Raw genomic sequence first — 24,380 nt, 5'->3', positions numbered from 1 at the left:
ACAATTCATCAGACAAGGGGCATGTTATGAAACTGGGAGAGAGTCAAATTAGAGCCTAGAGTAGAGCACGGGTGGTTGGGGAATTATGACCATCTTAGAAAGACAGTGACCCTTTAGTGATTATAACAAGGGAGGGAAGGGGGTAAAGGAGGTTTAGTGTGCCAGGGGCTTAGACATCCAGCAAGCGTGCGTGAGCGTGTTAAGATAGGAGTTGAGGCAAATGGTTTTTATGATTTGACGTGCTGTTGGAGTGTGAGCAAAGTAACATTTATGAAAGGAGTCAGGGAAACCGGCTAGCCGGACTTGAGTCCTGGAGGTGAGAAGTACAGTGCCTGCACTCTGAAGGACGGCTGGAGATAAGTATGATGAAAGTGTTACTTCTTTTTCGGGTCACCCGGCGTAGGTGGGAGACGGTCGGTGTGTTAATAAAAAAAAATTATATTATAAAACCATAAACATGATACAGTAATGATATCCAATACATTAATGATCATCTTAGTCTTCCTTTGGTTGTAAGTTCTCTTTGGTTGTAAGTTCTCTTTGGTTGTAAGTTCTCTTTGGTTGTAAGTTCTCTTTGATTGTAAGTTCTCTTTGGTTGTAAGTTCTCCTAAAAAGGTCAGAATAACATCAAAGTCACAACTCAGATTACGACTTCGTGCTAAGGAGTAGTTTTGTCTTTTTTTCATATTTTTCAAGATAACTTATGACCATTCTATGGTAAGTGACCAGAATTGCAGAGCATAATACAAAGGAGGTCTCATGAAAAATATGAGGCTGTTGCGTACTTAGTAATAAGTATTCTAACATAAAGGTACCATAATGACCTTAAGTTCGTACGTTGATGTATAATTTAACGTCTTTGTTAATCATCACTCACATCTCAATCACAATCATATTTACTACTATCTAAATAATGAAAACAATCTCTAAGATTATAAATTACTTTGATCTATGTTTAACCATTTTTCGTCATCGAAACTTTACACTTGACTAACTTAAGTGTTTCTGTAGGTGCTCTTGTGTCTGCTGAGGTGGTGGTGACTACGTCACTAGGAAAAACCCTTAGCAGGAGAACCATCTTACAAGTTTTGAAGCAGTTTTGTTGATGTTCACCTGCATCTTTGGAGGAAGATATGCTAGGGAACCCCCTCTAGAGCCCTTCAGCTAAGCCTCTCTTATGAAGCCATATCCCCTTTGAAGGCCTGGAAACTAGTTTCCTAAGAATCCCCTTCCCTATAAGGAATAACATTCATAACAAGCTCTCAAAATTCCCACTGGAACCCTCAAGCTGATTCTTGAAACCCCTTTGCTACTCTACCTTTCCCCTTGAGAGGTCCCCTTTGAGGGCATTCTTGAGGCTGGTCACTTGTCGAAAGGTCTTCTCTTCCCGCTTTGACCTCCAACAACGGGATGAGCGCCCCAGGGAAGCATCAGTCCTCCTCTGTACTCAGCCCAGACGCTAACCACAGGATCTTCACCCTCTTGGGACCTAAAACTCAGGTAAGCTCACTCGTCTCACTGTGACGGAGTCATGGAGTCTTCAGTGGAGTCACAGTGCATGTGTGTGTGTGAGAGAGAGAGAGAGAGAGAGAGAGAGAGAGAGAGAGAGAGAGAGAGAGAGAGAGAGAGAGAGAGAGAGAGAGAGAGAGAGAGAGAGCAGAACATTAAATCTGGCGTGTTCTTAAGTTTATTCTAGAGTTAAGTTTCAATAAACCCAGCAGGAAATGCTTCATAACGTCATTGTCAACGATAAGATACGTGAAATTTCGAGTGTTTAACTTTTATATCACTAGATAAAATACTATACTAGATTATAATGTAAGCATTGGGTCAGTTATGTTATACATGAATTTATAACTATTTGTGTAGCCTTGTGCTACTGCTCAAAAATAAGAAATACGGATGCACAAAGTACGTTGTAATTTTTGGGTGTGACCTAATTAATGTCTGTATAAATAACTCAGTACGAATGTAACCAAAAGATGTAAATAGCTTATTACCACAGTAGCTTGTTTAGTTATCAAAACTTTGGGGCCCAGACCCTGGACCCATTATGTACCTCTGGAATCTTTTGACTACCACCCACAGGATGGGTCTGAGGTGCATAAAGAAGATATTAAAGTACAAGTAACAGAATGAGGTATTTTGATAATGGCAGTTAGACTTTTTAACTACAGCTCTCCCCCCCCCCCCATCTTCACAGACCGACCCAGGGATTTTTAGACTGACGTATTTCTTTTTACTAGGTTTTAATTCAAGTGCTAAGAGCGGTGAGGTGGTCTAGGCTAAACTGCCTTATTTTCTGCCCTCGACACACTCATTCTGCTAACACACACAAACCTAGTTGCAGCAGCGAGACTACACAGTTTCGCCTATACACTAGGCTTTTGTAAGTCGATTTAGGATGATGGACATTATGTTCACAGTGAGGGAAGTCAGAGGTGTGCTGAGGATGGGACTGGGGTACTAGGATTTTAAGAAACGAAACGTTTCCACAATAGAGTATAAGCATAAGTGTCTCTTTTATGTATATAAATCTGCTTGTTATGTATCAATTTATATAAATCCGAAAAAGATTGGTATAGGACAAAAGATTCAATAAAAGCTTTATTCTACATTTGTGCATATTTCAAATATTTAGTCAGCTGTAAGTCTTAGGTACATATTCATTACTGGATGAACATTGGCGATAGGTGGGAGGAGAAACGTCTCGCCCAGCCTGGGAATCAAACCCTTTTTTTTTCTGTTGTGAGCCGAAAACTATCATTGAGCCATAGGTCGCACATATATTTAATATTACCGTTGATTCTCTTGTATTTATTTGTGTGATTGTGTTTACCAGGCTATGAGCACTGGGGTGGTGTGTGTGGTGGGGGCGGATACCCCAGCCTTATCCCCTTGGAACCCCCCCTTCACAGGGGTGGTCACCCTCACCAAAGACTACATCCGCAAAGCCTACTTCCTGCAGGTCAGTGGCTTCTTCCAGGTCAGTGACTCACTGTACCAGTCAGGGCAGACTTACTAAGTCTGGGTCACATGCTGACCTGCTCAATGCCTCAAGATAATCTTAAATACTGCATCAAGGTTACAGAAGTTCTGTCATTAGCATCACCAGGTCATAAAGAGCCTAGCACAGGAAGCCTGGGAGAACGTGCATAAGAGAACATGTCGCCCTACATGATTTTATGAAGTCTTGATAGAGCATTAAGGTGTAAAGTCGTCTAATGAAAGGAGCAACTAAGCTACATGTGTTTTAACATTACTAGTTCGTTAGTTACTTGCCATTCACCACACATTGAAGACAGTGTTGGGACACAAGAGGTTACTTCTTCACAGCTGGAATACCACTGCTAACCTATATACATCTCCACCCATATTGTTCTCTAAGTTATACCTGTGTACACTATCTAGTAACAAAATTTAAAAAAAATAGGACTATCAAGCAATATTTATAGAGAAAGGATGTTTATCTTCGAACAGATGTTAAGGATACAACGAACAGACTTAAAACAAAAGATAAGTAAAAAAAAAAACTTTGGATGTGAAACAAGGTGGCTTGACAACAGGTTGTTTCAGGTGTACGACTTAGTGGAGTGGAGAAGAGTGGAGGAAGTGCAACTAGGGAAAGGTGCTTCATACAACTACTCTTCAGTGCTTTTCCACCAGCTGTCAGTACAGGTCAGTCTTCCAACACAGGTCAGTCTTCCAGCACAGGTCAGTCTTCCAGTACAGGTCAGTCCCGGAACCTCCTTGACTGATGTTAAACTATCACTTAATACCGAACACTTAATTCTAAGGTCCTCGTGTTTAAATTAAAAAAAAAACTGGAACAATTTTTAGTGTACTTTCATTTCGATTATACTCACAAAAAGTGTGAGGTCCATGTGGATTTTGCATGGCTGCTCCATGTACTTTTATTTCTTATGTTGTGATATTGTAATTAACAGTGGGTGAGAGTTTGGTCTGCTATTTTAGTCATGTCAGTAACTTCGTACAGTAAGATAACTATACTAATATTTTGGATAATAATGTTTTATCGCTATACTACCTTAAAATGAAAATTAATCATACCGATTCACCGGGAATGTAGTATATGCTGTGGTAACTGCTGGTTTGTCTGGGGTTACTGCAGTCACTTTCTGGCTAAGGTGCGCGTGTTGATGTCTGGTTTTTCTTCGTAGGAGAGGACGCTGGGGCTGAAGTTCGCCAGCGAGGCAGACGCGAAGTGCTTCGCTGAGGCAGCCTTGGTGGTGGTCGGTGGTGCACCACGCAAACCTGACGGTAGGATCCCTGGTGCTTCAATAAATCTAAATACATACATATATATATATATATATATATATATATATATATATATATATATATATATATATATATATATATATATATATATATATATATATATATATATATTTATCTACTCGCTCGTCACTTCCTTGCTGGGATTAAAGTGTCATAACACTGTTGAAAAGTGACAAATCACATAGAAAACCTGTGGTTTGTTTGTATAAGAGTAATTTCTCACTTCATTCTTGCTTGCATATGACATGTAGGATCATAGTTATTATTATGAGTTTGTTGGTGAATTTCTGAATATTCTAAGAGTAAGGTCACGGGACGGCGCATGTTTTGTGAAGATATCAAGGGACTGATCTACCGATGTACCACGAGACTTCGTAATATCTTCTGTATATTCAGAGAGATCGTGTAAATCGGTGTTGTCTGTGTCAAAACCAATGTGTGTCCTGAAGATGCTGAGCAACTCTAACATGACCTAATACCATAAATTAGACATATGTGCAACACTTGGGTATCTTTACCAAATGTTGATCATGTGTCTAATTTATCAACTTGCCGGTTCTCTGAACCATTTATCTTTCATAACCTAATATCTTAGTACATCAAAATATTGTATTCTCGTGTATTGGTTGTCAGGACGCCCACCACCGTCACCGAAGGAGCCGACAGCAACCACTCTGCAGCAGAAACAGGCAAGCGAGGAGGACCCCCAAGGTGCAGCAGCAGCAGCAGGTAATGAACAGCAGCCATATCCACGTCAGCGCAAGAAACAGAAAGCGCCACGGAAAGAAACACAGTCAGAAACACAAAAGCCGGCCCAACCACCGCCACAACCTCCCTCTACACTTCCCCTTAAAGCACCACGACAGTCACCACCGCCACCACCACCACCACAATCCCTGCCACATTCTCCACTACAGTCACCTCAAAGAGCACCGCGACAACCACCGGCACAATCACCACCACAACCCCCACCACAATCCCTGCCACATTCCCCACCACAATTACCTTCACAACCGCCACCACAATCACCGCCACAGCCCCTACCACATTCCTCGCCACAGTTGCCACCACAATCACCACAACTGTCAAAAAAATCACCCCCAAATTTGCCACTACAGTCACTGCCACTTAAGTCGATACAATCGCCGCTACAGCTACAATCACCCACACAGGAGGGGCCACAACTGCGTTTTCCTTTCCCACCGTCACAGTCCGCGGAGAAGAGCGCAACACTGGACAGGAAGCGCACTTCGAAGAGACTAACGTAGGTACCTCTTCGTTATCATAAAAGTTTAGAATTGTACATGAATGGTATAAAACATCAAGATAAACAATTAGACACGAGTGCAACATCTGGGCATCTTTACTTGTAGACGTTTTGCCATCGGTCTTGGAGATGGTGAAGATTATCGTAGTCTTGAAGAGACTACGGTGCTCTTCATCTCTAAGGCTGATCACCCCATCTTTTGTATATAGTTCTGCAGTCTTCACTTTATGTCCTTGTACTAATAAAGCCACTGGATGGCAAAACGTCTACAAATAAAGATACCCAGATGTTGAACTCGTGTGTAATAATTGTTAATGAACAGATTATTGTAGGTTTTAAACAGCCCAGTATAGTTATTTGATAGTAAACACGTTTAATGTAAATGGATTCAAATGTGCGAGGGAAACCATAATCCATCGTTCACCAAAATCTCGCACTTAGAGGAATCTGTGACGACGTTTTAGTCCATCCTGGACCATTGTAAAGTTACACTTGGGTCAGGAACAGCAATGAAGGCTGGAAGACAATTTGGTAGGAGGTGTAGATGACTGGTTCAGAGAACTGACAAGCTGATAAATTAAGACACATGTACAACACTTGGGTATCTTTATTATGGCGAAACGTTTCCACTCAGGAAAGACATGATCGGCCACCCCACCAACTTCCAGCACCTCTATCATGTTGGCTTCTGCCCAGAGGCTTACACCCGCTGCTCCGGGACAGACGGCAGTGGGGAACAGCAGCAGCAACAGCAGGTTGACGCCCGTCTTGCAGCAGTGAGCTTCAGTTGATAATGTTCCGCACTCTAGATAGATTTGACAGTTGCCTTGACAGTCTATGCATTAGGGTGACCTGACTTCTAATATACAAGTTAACTTGATTTTCTATGCCCTATATTATTATTACTGTATTCACACAAAAAAAGGTTTAAACCCAACTGAGTAATTCAGCAACACCCCTATGTTAGGGCTGACTCAAGAGCCTTATTTCGATTGGTTTTGAATTGTGCTAAAATGAAACACAATATCTCTCTGCCTCTCCTTCACACTATTAAAGCGAGCTTCCTCTTACAGAGTGTGGAATCCCACAAGAGACCTGCCCCGGCACCTCCACCTCCTGTCAGTCAAGTGGAGGCTGAGGCGGTGCTGGACAACATGTCACCAGGATCTCTAGACTCAGTTAACACTCATCTCTCTTATGCTGACACTTCCTCAGCTTCCAGAACTTCTGCCTCCGTAAACTATGGTTCATCTGAAGGTGATGGTTCATCTGTGCTTGCTACCATCGTTACTACAGCCTTAACAACAACCATCACGTCTCCAACTGATACCGTCATCGCCACTCCAACAAATGCTATACTTGCCATCTCTACAGATACCACTATGACCACTCCTATACACAGCATAGATGCCAGTATGGTCACTCCTACCGATACTACCACTGCCTTCAATACCGATGCCACCATCGCCGCCCCTATAGATGCTGCCTCTGTCATCCCTATAGATGGATTATACAGTAGCACTATTACCACTCCAACAGAGTCTACCGTTGCTACCCTTACAGATGCTACCATTGCCACCTCTGTAGAAACTACCATTGCCACTCACGTTGCTACGACCATCACAGATGCCTCCAGCGAGGTGCTACTAATTCCTGAACCCAGCATCACCACTGCCGTCAATTCTTCCATCAAGTCACCATCCGACCCTTCACCTCTCAGCAGCCCCACCACTTCTCTTGTAGATGCTCCGTCTGAGGAACAGTTGACACAGTCATCGCTACAACCCCTGCCATTATCTCCACCACAATCATTACAGTCACCTCCACAATCCCTGCCACAATCTCCACTACAGCTACAGTCACCTACACAAGAGGGCCCACAACTGCGTTTCCCTTTCCCAGCCTCACAGCCTGCAGACAACACTACACTGAACAGGAAGCGATCTTCGAAAAGACTAACGTAAGTGTCTCTGATTATCGATAACGTTAATATTTATTATTGGACAGATAGGTTATGTCACAGGCTTGTCTCAGGTGTGTGTGTGTGTGTGTGTGTGTGTGTGTGTGTGTGTGTGTGTGTGTGTGTGTGTGTGTGTGTGTGTGTGTGTGTGTGTGTGTGTGTGTGTGTCAGGACTGTCTCAAGAGCATAAAGTTTGGACAGATTAGCATGATTAAGGTGTCCCGTAGCTCGATCGCTAGTGCACTCAGCTCACACACTGAGGTCCGGAGTTCGAATCTCCGGTACGGCTGGAAAACATTAGGGACGTGTTTCCATAAAACACCTGCTGTCCCTGTTCACCCATCAGTATAAGATGGGTACCTGGGTGTGGGTCGCATCCTGGGACAAAACTGACCAATTTGCGGGAAATTCTCAGCATAAGCGGCTTTCTATACAGTAGTATGTCATTGATGTCAACTAGGACCTTATACCTTGTACATGTACTTGTAGAAATAAAGATATTATTATTATTATTATTATTATTATTAATTATACAGCAAGCAGACGTTTACCATAGATTCAAAATCTCTGAGGGAGTCGGTCGTTCAGTCATTGATTATCAGTGTACTTAAAAGACTTGAGAGTAAAGAGAATCACTAAATGTGCAGATACCATTAAAAAAATAGCGAGAGTAATACAGAGGAGACATGGGGAAGTTACAGGAAGGCCTAAGAAATGTCTGACGTATAACTGACAAATGTCGGGCAGGTCAATATGCTTAGGTTAGCCCATTCAAACCCCTGCACAGAAGCCCTCTAAACTTTCCTCAGCACTGGTGAAAATCCTCCCAGATGGATCGAAAAAACTGGAACCGACCTCCGCATGAACCAGCTACATACATGATCTATGTCAAGTTAGGCAACAGACACTTCCCTGCTCCATAGGATATTACCCCATTCCAAACTACCATTCCTCCATTTCCCCCCAAAACTCTTCTTAAATCACAACCAAAGCTTCGTCTTGAAGCCAAACATGATGCCTTAAGCTGTATTGATAACTAAGTCACACACAACACTCTTTCTCAAATTATTTACGTTGATGGTTCTGTTCACCAGTCCACTGGTGCAGCTGGTAGTGCTGCTGTTGTCATACAGAGTGAGAGCTCTCTTAAAGAAATTGGAGCCCACATCAATAACTTGGCCTCTACCCTTCAAACAGAAATGTTTGCCATACTCCTTGCACTCAAATGCGTCCATGTATCTAAGGTTGACACTTCAATTGTAACTGATTCTCTCATCCATAAATGCTCTCAACTCATTAAGTATAAATTGTGGCATGCTTGTGTCAGAAGCCAGAGACAGGTATGGTAAGAGTGTGGACAGTGGAGTCAGAGTGCACATGCTGTGGATTCCATCTCACATTGGTCTTTAGATGCATGACAGAACTGATAAATTGGCTAAGCTGTATGCTTTCAAAGAGGGGGTAGATTACAATCTTGGCTTGTCAGGTAGTAGTTTGAGAACAATAATACGAAAAGAACTTCGATTGAACTTTATTGACTTAAGACTTAGGGAGATTGACACAAGTCAGTCCATCTATCATCATTCCATCATGCAGGAGGAGCCACATGTCTATGGTGCATCCAACAAGATAAGCAGACTCTTGGATGTCACTACTGCCCGGCTCCGGCTGGGTTACAAGTATCTTTGGCAGGTTAAATCACCACCACCAGATGTAGACCAAACGAAATGTAAACTTTGCCAGATGGACTATTGTCACACCTTGCGTCATTATGTACTGGAGTGTGATCAAATTAATGAATTTAGAAATAACTCACTCAGAAGTGTTCAAGAAATGGCAAAGTATTTTATCCACAGTGGTATATTGCAAACCATTCTGGAGAAATACCCTGACTTTGCTAGCTGTATATAAAGCATTACCACGTGTGTACTCACCTAGTTGAGGTTGCAGGGGTCGAGTCCAAGCTCCTGGCCCCGCCTCTTCACTGGTCGCTACTAGGTCACTCTCCCTGAACCGTGAGCTTTATCGTACCTCTGCTTAAAGCTATGGTTGGATCCTGCCTCCACTACATCGCTTCCCAAACTATTCCACTTCCTGAACACTCTGTGACTGAAGAAATACTTCCTAACATCTCTGTGATTCATCTGTGTCTTCAACTTCCAACTCTGTCCCCTTGTTGCTGTGTCCCATCTCTGGAACATTCTGTCTTTGTCCACCTTGTCAATTCCTCTCGGTATTTTGTATGTCGTTATCATGTCCCCCTTATCTCTCCTGTCCTCCAGTGTCGTCAGGTCGATTTCCCTTAACCTCTCCTTAGCTCTGGGACTAGTCTTGTTGCAAACCTTTGTACTTTCTCTAGTTTATTTACGTGCTTGGCTAGGTGTGGGTTCCAAACTGGTGCCCCATACTCCAATATGGGCCTAACGTACACGGTGTACAGGGTCCTGAACGATTCCTTATTAAGATGTCGGAATGCTGTTCTGAGGTTTGCTAGGCGCCCATATGTTGCAGCAGTTATTTGGTTGATGTGCGCTTCAGATGTGCCTGGTGTTATACTCACCCCAAGATCTTTTTCCTTGAGTGAGGTTTGTAGTCTCTGGCCCCCTAGACTGTACTCCGTCCGCGGTCTTCTTTGCCCTTCCCCAATCTTCATAACTTTTCACTTGGTGGGGTTGAACTCCAGGAGCCAATTGCTGGACCAGGTCTGCAGCCTGTCCAGATCCCTTTGTAGTTCTGCCTGGTCTTCAGTCGAATGAATTCTTCTCATCAACTTCACGTCATCTGCAAACAGGAACACCTCGGAGTCTATTCCTTCCCTAATGTCGTTCACAAATACCAGAAACAGCACTGGTCCTAGGACTGACCCCTGTGGGACCCCGCTGGTCACAGGCGCCCACTCTGACACCTCGCCACATACCATGACTCGCTGCTGTCTTCCTGACAAGTATTCCCTGATCCATTGTAGTGCCTTCCCTGTTATCCCTGCTTGGTCCTCCAGTTTTTGCACTAATCTATTGTGTGGAACTGTGTCAAACGCCTTCTTGCAGTCCAAGAAAATGCAATTCACCCAACCCTCTCTCTCTTGTCTTACTGCTTTCTTGATAGTTGTGACAGAACCCACAGGCATAACACCAGAAACAAACATCTCTACGACATTCCCCGTGTCCGACTAAACCTTTACAAAAATTCAATGTATGTCAAAGGCCCTAAAATCTGGAATACCCTACCTGAGAACTCTAGAACTGCAGACACATTCATCACCTTCAAAACTACCATTAGAAAACATCTTATCTCCCTGATACACCCCGTCAACTAACTACACGAATACCACCTGGTGGTTCACACTTACACTCGCTCACTCATTTGACCATAAACAGAAATATTAATCTCAGTCTTAAAATAATGAATCCTGTGATACTCCAATACTGAAACTATATACTGTGCCAAAACAAAAGCATTCACATTGCTAAACTCACAAACTAGTATTTAGTCACTTAGCCATAATACCAACTTACCTCATAATTTGTAATATTTTACAATTAAGAATAAAACTAAGTATGCCCGAAATGCCTAGCCATGCTAAGCGTTCTAGTGGTACACTCTGTAATCGCAATTTTACTACATGTAAACCAAACAATAACCAAATTTCCGTAAACTCAGCATTGTAATCCTTATAGAGAATAAACTTTGAACCCTGTCATAGAACTCCAGTAGGTTTGTGACACAGGATTTCCCATCCCTGACACCATGTTGGCTGCTGTTGATGAGATCATTCCTTTCTAGGTGTTCCACCACTCTTCTCCTGATAATCTTCTCCATGACTTTGCATACTATACATGTCAGTGACACTGATCTGTAGTTTAGTGCTTCATGTCTGTCTCCTTTTTTAAAGATTGGGACTACATTTGCTGTCTTCCATGCCTCAGGCAATCTCCCTGTTTCGATAGATGTATTGAATATTGTTGTTAAGGGTACACATAGCGCCTCTGCTCCCTCTCTCAGGACCCATGGGGGGATGTTATCTGGCCCCATTGCCTTTGAGGTATCTAGCTCACTCAGAAGCCTCTTCACTTCTTCCTCGGTTGTGTGCACTGTGTCCAGCACTTGGTGGTGTACCCCACCTCCCCGTCTTTCTGGAGCCCCTTCTGTCTCCTCTGTGAACATCTGTCTCCTCTGTGTGTGTGTGTGTGTGTGTGTGTGTGTGTGTGTGTGTGTGTGTGTGTGTGTGTGTGTGTGTGTGTGTGTGTGTGTGTGTGCGCGCGCGCGCTTGTGTGTATGCATATATTTGTACGCTCGTGTGCATGTGTCTGTGCGTGCGCCCTCGTGTGTGCGCGCGCGCTCGTGTGGGTGTATGACCCACTTAATTTTTGTATTTATAACTCATTACAATTGTGACCAGGTGTGGACGTATCAGTGGTTCATTACTTTGTAATTTGTTCATGACTGTAACCATGTATAGGAGTGAGGCTGATTCATTACCTTTGTAACTTGCCATGACTGTGACCAGATCTACCTGGAGTTTAATACCTTTGTAACTAGTTCAGCTATCATAACTTTGGGGTCCAGTCACTGGACCCATTATGTACCTTTGTAATCTTTTGACTACCGCCCACAGGATGGGTATGGGGTGCATAATAAACATATTAAACTAACAACAGTGTAGGTTTCCAGGTCAGTGAAAACAGAGGAACTAATTGTCAACCAAAACAATAGAAATTTACAAATGCTAATATGAAAAGGATCCGAGACTTATAGTTGCATCCGAAGCCAAAACAAAACACAGAGAAGCAATAGTAAAGTCGTTCAAATATTATCCTTCAATTTTATCCTGGTCTTCAGCTGGATTATGACGCTTTTTTCAAGGATGGTGTTGCCTCCGCGTATGAAAATGCTATTAGAAGCTCCCTTATAAAAATGTTAGTAATTATATGGGAGATATCTAGTCACTGATCTGATAAGAAATGTCACCATATCAAAAACAATATACTCAGATCACAACATAATTGAGGTTCAGACATGTATGCGCGGAGCCCCAGACCGACATAATGAGATTAGTCACGAGGGAGCATTCACCAAATTCAGCTTCAATAACAAAAACATAAAGTGGGACCAAGTAAACCAAGTCCTAACCGATATAAGCTGGGAAGATATACTAAGCAACACAGACCCCAACTTATGCCTAGAACAGATTAACTCGGTGGCACTCGATGTATGCACAAGGTTTATTCCTCTAAGAAAAAGGAGGAGTAGATGTAAAATAGAAAGAGACAGGCGCTCCCTTTACAGGCGACGGAAAAGAATAACAGAGCGGCTAAAAGAGGTCAATATATCTGAAATGCGTAGGGAGACACTGGTCAGAGAAATAGCAAGCATAGAACTTAAGCTAAAAGAATCCTTTAGGAGTCAGGAATCGCGGGAAGAACTAAAAGCCATAAATTAAATCGAAAGAAACCCAAAGTATTTCTTCTCCTATGCCAAATCAAAATCGAGAACAACGTCCAGTATTGGGCCCCTACTTAAACAAGATGGGTCATACACAGATGACAGCAAGGAAATGAGTGAGCTACTCAAGTCCCAATATGACTCAGTTTTTAGCAAGCCGCTAACCAGACTGAGAGTCGAAGATCAAAATGAATTTTTTATGAGAGAGCCACAAAATTTGATTAACACAAGCCCATCCGATGTTATCCTGACGCCAAATGACTTCGAACAGGCGATAAATGACATGCCCATGCACTCTGCCCCAGGGCCAGACTCATGGAACTCTGTGTTCATCAAGAACTGCAAGAAGCCCCTATCACGAGCCTTTTCCATCCTATGGAGAGGGAGCATGGACACGGGGGTCGTCCCACAGTTACTAAAAACAACAGACATAGCCCCACTCCACAAAGGGGGCAGTAAAGCAACAGCAAAGAACTACAGACCAATTGCACTAACATCCCATATCATAAAAATCTTTGAAAGGGTCCTAAGAAGCAAGATCACCACCCATCTAGAAACCCATCAGTTACACAACCCAGGGCAACATGGGTTTAGAACAGGTCGCTCCTGTCTGTCTCAACTATTGGATCACTACGACAAGGTCCTAAATGCACTAGAAGACAAAAAGAATGCAGATGTAATATATACAGACTTTGCAAAAGCCTTCGACAAGTGTGACCATGGCGTAATAGCGCACAAAATGCGTGCTAAAGGAATAACAGGAAAAGTCGGTCGATGGATCTATAATTTCCTCACTAACAGAACACAGAGAGTAGTCGTCAACAGAGTAAAGTCCGAGGCAGCTACGGTGAAAAGCTCTGTTCCACAAGGCACAGTACTCGCTCCCATCTTGTTCCTCATCCTCATATCCGACATAGACAAGGATGTCAGCCACAGCACCGTGTCTTCCTTTGCAGATGACACCCGAATCTGCATGACAGTGTCTTCCATTGCAGACACTGCAAGGCTCCAGGCGGACATCAACCAAATCTTTCAGTGGGCTGCAGAAAACAATATGAAGTTCAACGATGAGAAATTTTAATTACTCAGATATGGTAAACATGAGGAAATTAAATCTTCATCAGAGTACAAAACAAATTCTGGCCACAAAATAGAGCGAAACACCAACGTCAAAGACCTGGGAGTGATTATGTCGGAGGATCTCACCTTCAAGGACCATAACATTGTATCAATTGCATCTGCTAGAAAAATGACAGGATGGATAATGAGAACCTTCAAAACTAGGGAGGCCAAGCCCATGATGACACTCTTCAGGTCACTTGTTCTATCTAGGCTGGAATATTGCTGCACACAAACAGCACCTTTCAAGGCAGGTGAAATTGCCGACCTAGAAAATGTACAGGGAACTTTCCCGGCGCGCATAACGGAGATAAAACACCTCAATTACTGGGAGTGCTTGAGGTTCCTAAACCTGTATTCCCTGGAACGCAGGAGGGAGAGATACATGATTATATACACCTGGAAAATCCTAGAGGGACTAGTACCGAACTTGCACACGAAAATCACTCACTACGAAAGCAAAAGACTTGGCAGACGATGCACCATCCCCCCAATGAAAAGCATGGGTGTCACTAGCACGTTAAGAGACCATACAATAAGTGTAAGGGGCCCGAGACTGTTCAACTGCCTCCCAGCACACATAAGGGGGATTACCAACAGACCCCTGGCAGTCTTCAAGCTGGCACTGGACAAGCACCTAAAGTCAGTTCCTGATCAGCCGGGCTGTGGCTCGTACGTTGGTTTGCGTGCAGCCAGCAGCAACAGCCTGGTTGATCAGGCGCTGATCCACCAGGAGGCCTGGTCACAGACCGGGCCGCGGGGGCGTTGACCCCCGGAACTCTCTCCAGGTAAACTTCAGGTAAACTGTGCTACACAACAAACTCGATTTATAATCCCGAGAATTAGGAACGTTCAATTTGAAAAGTAAATATTTAAGATAACTTTACCGTCTGTGGCAAGGCATAGAGATGACATGAGGGATAACATGAGGGATAACATGAGGGATAACATGAGGGATGACAAGATTGACGTACGTGAGTAGATGAAGAGCTGTAATGAAGGGATATATATGTATGTGGTTCTTCCATATTTCAACTCGAGATATAACGTAAACAACTTAGATTCAGAAAATAAACACAGGGTATAAGACCTGCTTTGATGAAAGAAACATGTGCAACACCTGAGTATCTTAATGTTGAAGACGTTTTACACGTTTTACCAACCAGTTTCAGTTTAATGCTGATCTTATTGACTGAAGGCAGTAGATGAGGCTGTCCCCGTTTAATAATTTCTCTATTGAATTAAAAAAGACACTGACTAGCAAAAAAAATCTCCAAAATAAAAATGCCTAGATGTTGCACTTGTCTTATTCAATAACTTTCAAGTATTGTAAACCAGTAATGTTTGGAAGATTTGCTTTGTACAGGTCGACAAGTCTTCTCCTTCAAGCTTGAGTAGTCAGGTCGACCTGATCTTCAGATATGATTCCTGGTGTTACGCCAGAACATTACGAAGACGGTTCTTCTCGTTGTATTACATTATTATTATTATTTTTTTATTATCACACTGGCCGATTCCCACCAAGGCAGGGTGGCCCGAAAAAGAAAAACTTTCACCATCATTCACTCCATCACTGTCTTGCCAGAAGGGTGCTTTACACTACAGTTTTTAAACTGCAACATTAACACCCCTCCTTCAGAGTGCAGGCACTGTACTTCCCATCTCCAGGACTCAAGTCCGGCCTGCCGGTTTCCCTGAATCCCTTCATAAATGTTACTTTGCTCACACTCCAACAGCACGTCAAGTATTAAAAACCATTTGTCTCCATTCAATCCTATCAAACACGCTCACGCATGCCTGCTGGAAGTCCAAGCCCCTCGCACACAAAACCTCCTTTACCCCCTCCCTCCAACCCTTCCTAGGCCGACCCCTACCCCGCCTTCCTTCCACTACAGACTGATACACTCTTGAAGTCATTCTGTTTCGCTCCATTCTCTCTACATGTCCGAACCACCTCAACAACCCTTCCTCAGCCCTCTGGACAACAGTTTTGGTAATCCCGCACCTCCTCCTAACTTCCAAACTACGAATTCTCTGCATTATATTCACACCACACATTGCCCTCAGACATGACATCTCCACTGCCTCCAGCCTTCTCCTCGCTGCAACATTCATCACCCACGCTTCACACCCATATAAGAGCGTTGGTAAAACTATACTCTCATACATTCCCCTCTTTGCCTCCAAGGACAAAGTTCTTTGTCTCCACAGACTCCTAAGTGCACCACTCACTCTTTTTCCTTCATCAATTCTATGATTCACCTCATCTTTCATAGACCCATCCGCTGACACGTCCACTCCCAAATATCTGAATACGTTCACCTCCTCCATACTCTCTCCCTCCAATCTGATATTCAATCTTTCATCACCTAATCTTTTTGTTATCCTCATAACCTTACTCTTTCCTGTATTCACCTTTAATTTTCTTCTTTTGCACACCCTACCAAATTCATCCACCAATCTCTGCAGCTTCTCTTCAGAATCTCCCAAGAGCACAGTGTCATCAGCAAAGAGCAGCTGTGACAACTCCCACTTTGTGTGTGATTCTTTATCTTTTAACTCCACGCCTCTTGCCAAGACCCTCGCATTTACTTCTCTTACAACCCCATCTATAAATATATTAAACAACCACGGTGACATCACACATCCTTGTCTAAGGCCTACTTTTACTGGGAAAAAATTTCCCTCTTTCCTACATACTCTAACTTGAGCCTCACTATCCTCGTAAAAACTCTTCACTGCTTTCAGTAACCTACCTCCTACACCATACACTTGCAACATCTGCCACATTGCCCCCCTATCCACCCTGTCATACGCCTTTTCCAAATCCATAAATGCCACAAAGACCTCTTTAGCCTTATCTAAATACTGTTCACTTATATGTTTCACTGTAAACACCTGGTCCACACACCCCCTACCTTTCCTAAAGCCTCCTTGTTCATCTGCTATCCTATTCTCCGTCTTACTCTTAATTCTTTCAATTATAACTCTACCATACACTTTACCAGGTACACTCAACAGACTTATCCCCCTATAATTTTTGCACTCTCTTTTATCCCCTTTGCCTTTATACAAAGGAACTATGCATGCTCTCTGCCAATCCCTAGGTACCTTACCCTCTTCCATACATTTATTAAATAATTGCACCAACCACTCCAAAACTATATCCCCACCTGCTTTTAACATTTCTATCTTTATCCCATCAATCCCGGCTGCCTTACCCCCTTTCATTTTACCTACTGCCTCACGAACTTCCCCCACACTCACAACTGGCTCTTCCTCACTCCTACAAGATGTTATTCCTCCTTGCCCTATACACGAAATCACAACTTCCCTATCTTCATCAACATTTAACAATTCCTCAAAATATTCCCTCCATCTTCCCAATACCTCTAACTCTCCATTTAATAACTCTCCTCTCCTATTTTTAACTGACAAATCCATTTGTTCTCTAGGCTTTCTTAACTTGTTAATCTCACTCCAAAACTTTTTCTTATTTTCAACAAAATTTGTTGATAACATCTCACCCACTCTCTCATTTGCTCTCTTTTTACATTGCTTCACCACTCTCTTAACCTCTCTCTTTTTCTCCATATACTCTTCCCTCCTTGCATCACTTCTACTTTGTAAAAACTTCTCATATGCTAACTTTTTCTCCCTTACTACTCTCTTTACATCATCATTCCACCAATCACTCCTCTTCCCTCCTGCACCCACTTTCCTGTAACCACAAACTTCTGCTGAACACTCTAACACTACATTTTTAAACCTACCCCATACCTCTTCGACCCCATTGCCTATGCTCTCATTAGCCCATCTATCCTCCAATAGCTGTTTATATCTTACCCTAACTGCCTCCTCTTTTAGTTTATAAACCTTCACCTCTCTCTTCCCTGATGCTTCTATTCTCCTTGTATCCCATCTACCTTTTACTCTCAGTGTAGCTACAACTAGAAAGTGATCTGATATATCTGTGGCCCCTCTATAAACATGTACATCCTGAAGTCTACTCAACAGTCTTTTATCTACCAATACATAATCCAACAAACTACTGTCATTTCGCCCTACATCATATCGTGTATACTTATTTATCCTCTTTTTCTTAAAATATGTATTACCTATAACTAAACCCCTTTCTATACAAAGTTCAACCAAAGGGCTCCCATTATCATTTACACCTGGCACCCCAAACTTACCTACCACACCCTCTCTAAAAGTTTCTCCTACTTTAGCATTCAGGTCCCCTACCACAATTACTCTCTCACTTGGTTCAAAGGCTCCTATACATTCACTTAACATCTCCCAAAATCTCTCTCTCTCCTCTGCATTCCTCTTTTCTCCAGGTGCATACACGCTTATTATGACCCACTTCTCGCATCCAACCTTTACTTTAATCCACATAATTCTTGAATTTACACACTCATATTCTCTTTTCTCCTTCCATAACTGATCATTTAACATTACTGCTACCCCTTCCTTTGCTCTAACTCTCTCAGATACTCCAGATTTAATCCCATTTATTTCCCCCCACTGAAATTCTCCTACCCCCTTCAGCTTTGTTTCGCTTAGAGCCAGGACATCCAACTTCTTTTCATTCATAACATCAGCAATCATCTGTTTCTTGTCATCCGCACAACATCCACGCACATTTAAGCATCCCAATTTTATAAAGTTTTTCTTCTTCTCTTTTTTAGTAAATGTATACAGGAGAAGGGGTTACTAGCCCATTGCTCCCGGCATTTTAGTCGCCTCATACGACACGCATGGCTTACGGAGGAAAGATTCTTTTCCACTTCCCCATGGACAATAGAAGAAATAAAAAGAAAAAGAGCTATTTAGAAAAAGGAGAAAAACCTAGATGTATGTATATATATATATGCATGTGCGTGTCTGTGAAGTGTGACCAAAGTGTAAGTAGGAGTAGCAAGATATCCCTGTTATCTTAGCGTGTTTATGAGACAGAAAAAGAAACCAGCAATCCTACCATCATGCAAAACAGTTACAGGTTTTTGTTTCACAGTCATCTGGCAGGACGGTAGTACTTCCCTGGGTTGTATTACATACATCCTAGTATACATTTTTGATGAATCACGTAATGATAGCATACTAGAGTCTCTGTGATGCTAATATTCAGTGTATTTGATGTCATTTTTTCCCTCTCTGTTCTTCAGTCTTCTTACTGCGTCTAGATAATCTTGTTTGAAAATAATGGTTCGTTGCTATTTCAATTAGTTTTATTAATATTCCTCTGTTTTACTACTGTTGTTGATGATAGATGATGGTGATGAGTGTTACCTTCTTACTCATCCCTCGACTTTTTAACTCCCGCCCCTCAGGAAAGACATGATCGGCCACCCCACCAACTTCCAGCACCTCTATCATGTTGGCTTCAGTCCAGAGGCTTACACCCGCTACTCCAGGACAGACAGCAGTGGGGAACAGCAGCAGCAGCAGCAGCAGCATCTCGACCATCAGGAATTCCAAGCAGTGGTGAGCTGCCTTCACAAGTTTATTATATTTCTTCAGTGTAAATTGACTTAGTGTCTAAGAATGACTGACCCTCCACACCCTAAGTCATTATTACTCTTAAAAAAAATCTCTGAACTTGTTTGGGTGACTCATCCTCGCCTTATGTTAGGGTTGACCTTTGAGCCCTATTTCAATTGATTTCACTTGTGCTAATATAAAGCACAGTATCTCTATGTCCCTCTTTCACACTATTAAAGTGAGCTTCCTCTTACAGAGTGAGGACTCCCACAAGAGACCAGCCCCGGCACCTCCACCTCCTGTCAGTGAACTGGAAGTTGAGGCGGTGCTGGATACCATGTCACCAAGATCTCTGGACTCAGTTGATACCCATATCTCTACTGCTGATATTTCATCAGCTTCCAACTTTTCTGCCTTCATTAGTGATGCTTCATCTGATGGTGGAGGCTCATCTGTGCTCTCTACCATCGTCACCACTGCAGCTCCCACTATCACCACACTCATAGATGATACCATCACCCTCACAGATACCACCATCCTCCAGACAGGTATCACCATCACTACACTCACAGATACCACCATAACCACCCCAGGAAATATCATCACTACCCCTACACATCCTCCCACCCCCACCACTACCATCGACTCTTCCAGAGAACCCACATTTTTCTCCACACTACCTTCCTCCACCACTACCATAATCACTAATACTATCTCATCCAGTGAGAGGCTACCGACTGATGCCCCTCCTCACTTACCCATTCAGAAGGTTCCTCCAGTTTTAAGCGCTGACACAGAAAACATCTTCACTAGTGCAACGAGCCAAGAGGGCGATAGTTCCGATGAGGATAAAATTCCAGCCTTACACATTTCATCTGATGATTTGACAGAAGATAAGGTCACAAGTCTTTCCCAGATAAGTACTCTTCAGACTTTGGGGGAGTCAGCCTTGGATAGCACTTTTTCCGAGACTGACGGATTGTCAGAGCAAGGAGCTAGTATTGAGTCAGCCTTTGACAGCACTCTCACAGAGACTGACGGATTGTCAGAGCAAGGGGCTGCTGTTTACCATACCGGGAAAAGTGAAATTTCCAGTTCAAAAGAGTTCAGCTCTTTTATAGACTCGGCAGAGATAACTGTATCTGGCGATGCTGACATACCAACTGGTCGTCTGTCATCTCTAGATGTGTCAGACGTGTCGTCTACAGAGAGTTCTTCGGGTCCAGCCCCCACCACAATCACCGGCTTAACTACTTCCTGCTCTCCCAGTACAACATATCCAGACCCTAGTTACTCTACCACTTCCGCATCGTCAGATTCAAATATTAGTTCCTCTACTAACACAATAGGTCAAATTCCCAGTGCCTTAGCCACCGCAGTAACAGACCAAGGTCCCACTTCTTCCACTACCACCACAACAGAAGTTCCCAGTGCCTTAACCACCGCAGTAACAGACCCAGGTCCCAGTTCTTCCACTACAACCAGAACAGAAGTTCCTAGTGCCTTAACCACCGCAATAACAGACCCAGGTCCCAGTTCTCCCATTATTATCACAACAGAAGTTCTCAGTGCCTTAACCACCGCAGTAACAGACCCAGGTCCCAGTTCTTGCACCACTACCACCACAAGGGAACAAGTTCCTAGTTCCTCGATTACATATACATCAGATTTAGGTTCTAGTGCATCAACAACATTAATAGATAAAGATACTAATTCTTCCTTCAACGACACAGAACACGTTCCTGGTTCCTTCGCCTCCACTAGAACAACACATACAGACTCTAATTCTTCCTCTACCACGTCAACAGATCCAGATCATAGGTCTTCTAACATCGAAGCAGCAAATGTTTCTGTCTCCTTCACTACAACTTCAAATTCCAATTCCAATGAGGGAATTTCCATCCCACCTAATATTGATGGAGACTTCATAATTTCCACTATAAGTTCCGAGATCTCCTCTCAAGTCACCATTCGTGAGGTAGTCTCCACCAAGAGCAATAGTGAGTCTCCACGTAAACCCAAGAAAAGGCCCATGTCCCTCCCTCCACCCAGCTATGCTCCACCACCTCCACCTCATAGCCAATGATCTGAGTCATGCCCACTGATTCCAACACTGATCTTCCTTTCCTGTTTCCTTATCCTCATTCTTGGCCTTCCCTATTCCTTTCTGAATATTCCCACTATTTAACAAACTCTTTCAACATAACAGACTCCTGAACTCACAGGGACAAGAAACAGGAAGATCCTTGATCCTTTCATGAACCAGAAACAAGATCTCGGATCCTCTCAGGGACCAGAAACAGGAAAGCTAAACAGGCGGAGGCAGTCATGGAATTTCATTATCCAAGCAAAAACATGTGAGCAGGGAACGAACCAGCACAACTACACTTGGTTTTCGACTTAAGTTGAACAAAGGGTGATCAGTCCCTCTGCCTAGATGGTGTTCGTCACCATAGTCCTGAAAACTCAAGTAACCATCTTGCTTATGCTTTACATTCTTCAAGACTACGATGGTGAACACTTAACTAGGCTGAGGGACTGATTACCTCGTTGTCTACTGTTTCCAGTTTCAACACTGTCATATAAATGGACTATCACTGGGAACCAACACCAACATAGTAATAAAGTTGTATTAATTGTCTCAAATGAGAGTGGAGCAGAAATAAAGTTGATATTTGTTGATAAAATCATTTATTTACCCCCCCCCCTCCTTTCTCTCTCGCACACAATTTTACACAGGTCTCGGCGTATATACATCCAGATATATTAAACTCTTGGTGTAATTTTAACTGAGAAGCACATGTCTCAGTGTTCTCACCTACTTGTGGTTGCAGGGGTCGAGTCATAGTTCCTGGCCCCGCCTCTTCACTGCTACTTGGTCCTCTCTCCCTGAACTTCATCAAACCTCGTCTTAAAACTATGTACGATTCCCGCCTCCACTATATCACTTTCTAAGCTATTCCACTGCCTTACAGTGTATTCACCTAATTGTGGTTGCAGGAATCGATACTCAGCTCCTGGCCCCGCCTCTTCACTGAGTGCTACTTGGTCCTCTCTCTCCCTGCTCCATGAGCTTTATCATACCTTATCTTAAAGCTATGTATGTACACTACACAGTGTATGTATATTGTTGTGCAGGGTGAAGGTCCCTGGACCGTACGGTACCCGAGTCTGACAAGAATAAACAAATACGATATAAATATGACAACTACGATTTTCAATTAGACAAATTTGCATTTTTTAACTGGGTAACCTGGTGAGTCATTCACTTATAGCGCCTGGTCTGAGACTGACCAGGTCACCTTCCGTCATTCGTCAGGAGCAGAGAGTTAACACTGGCTTTATATGACACCCTTGCAGGGCTAAGGCAGGTGACTTCATCCTTTTGACTATGGAGGGATGACCGCCGTCACGCATAAATGCCGGTTGAGGTCCAGTATGTTTCCTTGTGCGTGATACCTACTTACCTGGAGTCTACCTGGAAGGTATTCCGGGGATCATCGCCCCCGCGATCCAGTCCACGATGGCTGATGTCTTTACGTCCTGTTGGTGAATAAGATATGTCTAAACTTCTATATATTTTCATTGTCACGTACTGGTACCTCAGTCTGGTACCAGATCAGTGATGGGTCAGTTCTCTTTCTCTCTCTCTTTCTCTCTCTCTCTCTCTCTCTTACACACAGCTACGAGTCGACCACTGCAGCTACAATTGGGTGAGCGTACTCACCACCACTACTAATAGTACTACTACTACAAGTACTACTTCTAGTAGTACTACTACTATTACTACTGTTGACACCAGCCTGAGGCGTAAAGACTCAATTTCAATTAGTCACTGCCAATTAAGAATACTTTAAGCCCCTACAGAGGGTTGAAGGTCAACTCTGAGGATATAAGAACAAGAAAGAAGGAACACTGCAGCAGGCCTACTGGGCCATGCGAGGCAGGTCCAAGTCTCCTACCGGCTTATGCCAATGCCCCAACCTAGTCAGGTCAGGTCACATTCATGAGCGTTGAAAATATGTACAGATAAGATAAGAGATAAGATTTCGTTCGGATTTTTAACCCCGGAGGGTTAGCCACCCAGGATAACCCAAGAAAGTCAGTGCGTCATCGAGGACTGTCTAACAGATTTCCATTGGGGTCCTTAATCTTGTCCCCCAGGATGCGACCCACACCAGTCGACTAACACCCAGGTACCTATTTGCTGCTAGGTGAACAGGACAACAGGTGTAAGGAAACGTGTCGAAATGTTTCCACCCGCCGGGAATCGAACCCGGGCCCTCCGTGTGTGAAGCGGGAGCTTTAGCCACCGGGCCACCTCTCGTTGTATATAAACTAATATGTATATAAAGATATACATCTCTGTGTATGTGTATGCTTGTGTATATACTGCCTTGAATTAAACATCATGAAGCCAGAACCTTGTACAACTCTCTCTGTCGACAAGGAGTACTTTACAGTCATCCCGCTTGTTATCATTGCTATCAATGATAACATGATTAATGGAACTCTTTCAGCAAATCTTGAGATTGAGACGGAGCAGCAACACTCCCCCCGGACTCAAGTTACCCGCTGTTACTATATACAAATCGCGAATGCAAATAGAAATCCCAAGGGTTGATCTAGGGGAAAGAATTTTGTGAAAGACGAGACTTATGTTGACATAAATGTATCAGAGTTGTGGTAGAAATGTAGTGAGTGTAGCTGGTGAGGCTGGCAATGAGACTAGCCATGACTGCTGGCTCTTGAGTGGATAAATGCAGTAGTTGTTAGTGGCTAGTCAGCAGTGAAGGACATACA

General features: G+C 43.2%; 1 protein-coding gene across 4 annotated transcripts in view; it reads left to right on the top strand.

Moving 5' to 3' along the window:
- The window catches only part of LOC128684476 (uncharacterized), a 41,952-nt gene extending 19,688 nt beyond the window's left edge, over positions 1 to 22,264 (top strand). For 3 of the 4 annotated variants that reach the window (XM_053770673.2, XM_053770674.2, XM_070097914.1), the window contains 9 exons: positions 1,012 to 1,500; positions 2,843 to 2,968; positions 3,577 to 3,678; positions 4,182 to 4,281; positions 4,936 to 5,566; positions 6,204 to 6,345; positions 6,643 to 7,529; positions 19,427 to 19,580; positions 19,834 to 22,264. In XM_053770673.2, the coding sequence (XP_053626648.2) occupies positions 1,411 to 1,500; positions 2,843 to 2,968; positions 3,577 to 3,678; positions 4,182 to 4,281; positions 4,936 to 5,566; positions 6,204 to 6,345; positions 6,643 to 7,529; positions 19,427 to 19,580; positions 19,834 to 21,663 (4,062 nt within the window). In that variant the 5' untranslated portion in view covers positions 1,012 to 1,410 and the 3' untranslated portion in view covers positions 21,664 to 22,264. The remainder of the gene's footprint in view (positions 1 to 1,011; positions 1,501 to 2,842; positions 2,969 to 3,576; positions 3,679 to 4,181; positions 4,282 to 4,935; positions 5,567 to 6,203; positions 6,346 to 6,642; positions 7,530 to 19,426; positions 19,581 to 19,833) is intronic. The other variant, XM_070097919.1, reaches the window with a different exon arrangement.
- Positions 22,265 to 24,380: the final 2,116 nt, after the last annotated feature.

Source organism: Cherax quadricarinatus, chromosome 4 (genome assembly GCF_038502225.1).
Source record: "Cherax quadricarinatus isolate ZL_2023a chromosome 4, ASM3850222v1, whole genome shotgun sequence".
In the NCBI taxonomy this organism is placed as follows: domain Eukaryota; kingdom Metazoa; phylum Arthropoda; class Malacostraca; order Decapoda; family Parastacidae; genus Cherax; species Cherax quadricarinatus.
The sequence above is the reverse complement of the archived record's forward strand: the minus strand, read 5'-3'. Positions and strand labels throughout refer to the sequence as shown.